General features: G+C 38.9%; 1 protein-coding gene across 1 annotated transcript; it reads left to right on the top strand.

Annotated features, from left to right (window-relative positions):
• Window positions 1-1,115: 1,115 nt before the first annotated feature.
• On the top strand, window positions 1,116-1,907 carry LOC119630701 (uncharacterized). The gene has a single exon (XM_038021036.1). It carries the CDS (start codon window positions 1,116-1,118, stop codon window positions 1,905-1,907), a length of 792 nt encoding a protein of 263 aa, XP_037876964.1.
• The last annotated feature ends 1,163 nt before the right edge of the window (window positions 1,908-3,070 follow it).

The following is a 3,070-nucleotide window of genomic DNA, read 5'->3' as shown; positions in this document are numbered from 1 at the left end:
TAAGCCCATACTTGTCCAAGCTTGCCGAGACCATCTCGACCGCTAAGGAGAATATTGAACATCATCAAGATATTCAAAAGACGCGCGCTGATCTAAGGCGCTCTGAACCTTACCAGTTTGCAGAAGGGGATCTCGTATTGATGAAGACCCACGTACTTAGTAATGCTAGTAAGGGTATTACGTCGAAGTTTAATCCTAAGCGGGATGGGCCATATGTGATTTCAAAAAAGGTGAGTCCTACTTCCTACCTTCTGGCATACGAGTCGTCGGGCGAAGTTTTTGGTAAGTATCATGTCTCGGATTTGCGACCTTATCATGCGAGGGAGGATGTATGTCCCGAGCCTGTGATTCCCAAGCGCCGCCGGGGTCGACCGCGTAGGGTGGTGGAGTAGACTGGGTCTCATTCCGCGTTGTTTGTTTGACCAGTCAAGGATTTCTCGCCAGGTCAAAAGGGGGAGTGTGTAACGTGCGGAACTGAAATATAATAAAAAGATCCTCGCACGCTAAGCGGAACCCTAAAGTGTTGACCAACGCCGCGCGACCGACACCTGCGCAAGATTCGTAAAAATGCAGTCAGTGAGTTTCGAAAAATTTGAATAACGCGCATGCGCCGGTCGCTGCACAAAATTATTAATTTAAAAACTATCTTGTTATACCTTGTTGTACCTTAAGCTGTAACGATTAAATAAATGATTAACATTAAAACCTAATAAATAAACTTACCCGATTCCGGTTCCGGTTGTCGATCAGTCAATACGCACGTCACAGAGCTCCGCGGAAAATTAAAAATAAACAGTGTAAAAAAGTGCCAACAAAGAGTGTCATACGAACTATTGTTTGCAACAAAGAACAAATTACACGATTAGCAAAAAACTACAGAAAAGTGTTAAATTGTGAGAACAAATCAACCACATATTGTAATCATTCTACCCTACAAAAATACTGTGAAGTGTCATCTGATGCAAATTGTACATAGACTACAGAGTGGAAACTACAGTACCAACATAACAAACATCGAAACAAGTGCTGCCACAGCAAAAAAAGTGTTGCCATTACAAAACCAGTGTTGTCACAGCGAAACAAGTGCTGCCATAGCAATATAAAAAATACCAAACATGGAGAAAAGTATGGAAATTCTATTGGCAAAATTAGATGAAAAGTTAGACCAACAAACTAAACTTATAACAACTACAGTAACACAAAATGTCATGGCAGCACTAGACGAAAAGTTTAAAGCGATCACCGAAGAAAATACCCAACTCAAAAATAAAATCAGTGAGCTAGAGTTAAAATTGAAATTCGCTGATAAGGATAAGCGCAAAAATAACCTTGTCTTTTTTGGCATCGAGGAAGGAAAAGCAACAACAGAAACGGAGCTAGTAGACTATATAAAAGACATTATACTGGAAATGGGAGTACATTTTGAAACCTTCGAAATTAATAATACTTACAGGATCGGTAAAAAAGAGCTCGATAAAAATCGCCCTGTTGTAGTCTCACTCACAACTACATGGAAAAAACACATGATTCTGCGAAATAGACGTAATCTACAAGAAGGTATAAATATCAAAGAGGACTACCCTAAAGAAATAATAGAAAAACGTAAACAACTACAGCGGCAAGTTGAAGAGGAAAAGAACAAAGGGAATATAGCGTTCATCAAATACGACAAACTGATAATAAAGAAAACACATGAAAGCAACAGAGAAAAGAGGAAAAGAGAGACTTCAAGATCACCGAAAACACCATCACAAAAGAAAGTCAATGCAAGTAATACCCAAAGTACATCGACCACCCTGAACAACGCCTCTTCTAAAACCGCGACAAAGGAAACAATGCGCCCAAATATACTGAACTATATAGAGCGCGGGAGATCCGCTTCATTATCAAATCCCTCAAAAAACTAATATGCGGCACCCGGATCCAAACAATCCCAACAACCACATTACCAAACACAACATGTATAACAAGCACCCCAAGCCGGCTTGTCACCGTGGGGGAAGAAGACAAACACCCTCCATCTAAATCAAAATATTACAACTCGAAACAACCTAATGCAAACCTATCCAGAAAAAATATGCACAAAAAGAAAACAATACAGACAAAACAAGATAAAAAGAACACCGAACATAAAAATATACATGTCTGTACACTGAATACTCGGACACTAAGAACGGAAGAGAGCCTAAAAGAATTAGAAATAGCCATATCCAACATAAAATGGGACATAATAGGCATCAGCGAGATGAGAAGGCCAGGAGAAGGAATAGAAGAGAGGAACGACTATATCATGTTTCACAAAGGAGAACACACCGGACAAAAAGGAGTAGGCTTCCTTATTAAGTCTAGGCTAAAGAAAAACATTATGGGTTTTGAAGGAGTATCTGACAGAATTGCGGTAGCTCATTTTAAATTTCCGGAATACAAGAAAAAATGGGCCATCTTCCAAATATATGCCCCAACAGAACAAGCAGGGATATCAGACATAGAATATTTTTATGAGAGTATCTCAGAAGCAATAAAACCGCACTACAATAACAATATAATAATCATGGGCGACTTTAACGCACAGGTTGGAGAAAGACAAAATGGAGAAGAATCCACAATCGGGAAGTTTGGACATGGCAAAAGAAGCCAAAATGGACAGAAACTAGTAGAGTTCATGATGGAAAATAACCTTATTTTAATGAACTCACGTTTTCACAAAAAGACTAAAAGCAAATGGACGTGGTCCTCCCCAGGTGCAAAATTCAAAACTGAAATAGACTTTATTATAACTAACAAAGCAAGCGCGTTCACAGATACCAACATAGTTAAAAACCTTAACTTTAACACAGACCACCGTATGGTGAGAAGCTGCCTAAGCTTAAACCAATCTAAAAGATCCAGGAAAAACCTAGCAAATAATAATAAGCTGTGTCAAATGTCAGAATACAGTCATTCCATTAATTCTCCCAAAACAGAATCACTCAAAGAAATTATTGCTTCCGACGCAGAAACTGGGATTAAATACAGAAGATTACAAAACAAATTGAAAGAGATGCTAGTCAGCAAACCTAAGAGCAAAGAA

The sequence above is a fragment of the Bombyx mori genome, chromosome 3, assembly GCF_030269925.1.
Source record: "Bombyx mori chromosome 3, ASM3026992v2".
NCBI lineage: Eukaryota > Metazoa > Arthropoda > Insecta > Lepidoptera > Bombycidae > Bombyx > Bombyx mori.
This window is presented reverse-complemented; position numbering and strand designations above follow the sequence as displayed.

Bases quoted from the DNA above. Each gene is read 5' to 3' on its own strand.
- LOC119630701 (XM_038021036.1), top strand. From the start codon at position 1,116: ATGGAGAAAAGTATGGAAATTCTATTGGCAAAATTAGATGAAAAGTTA.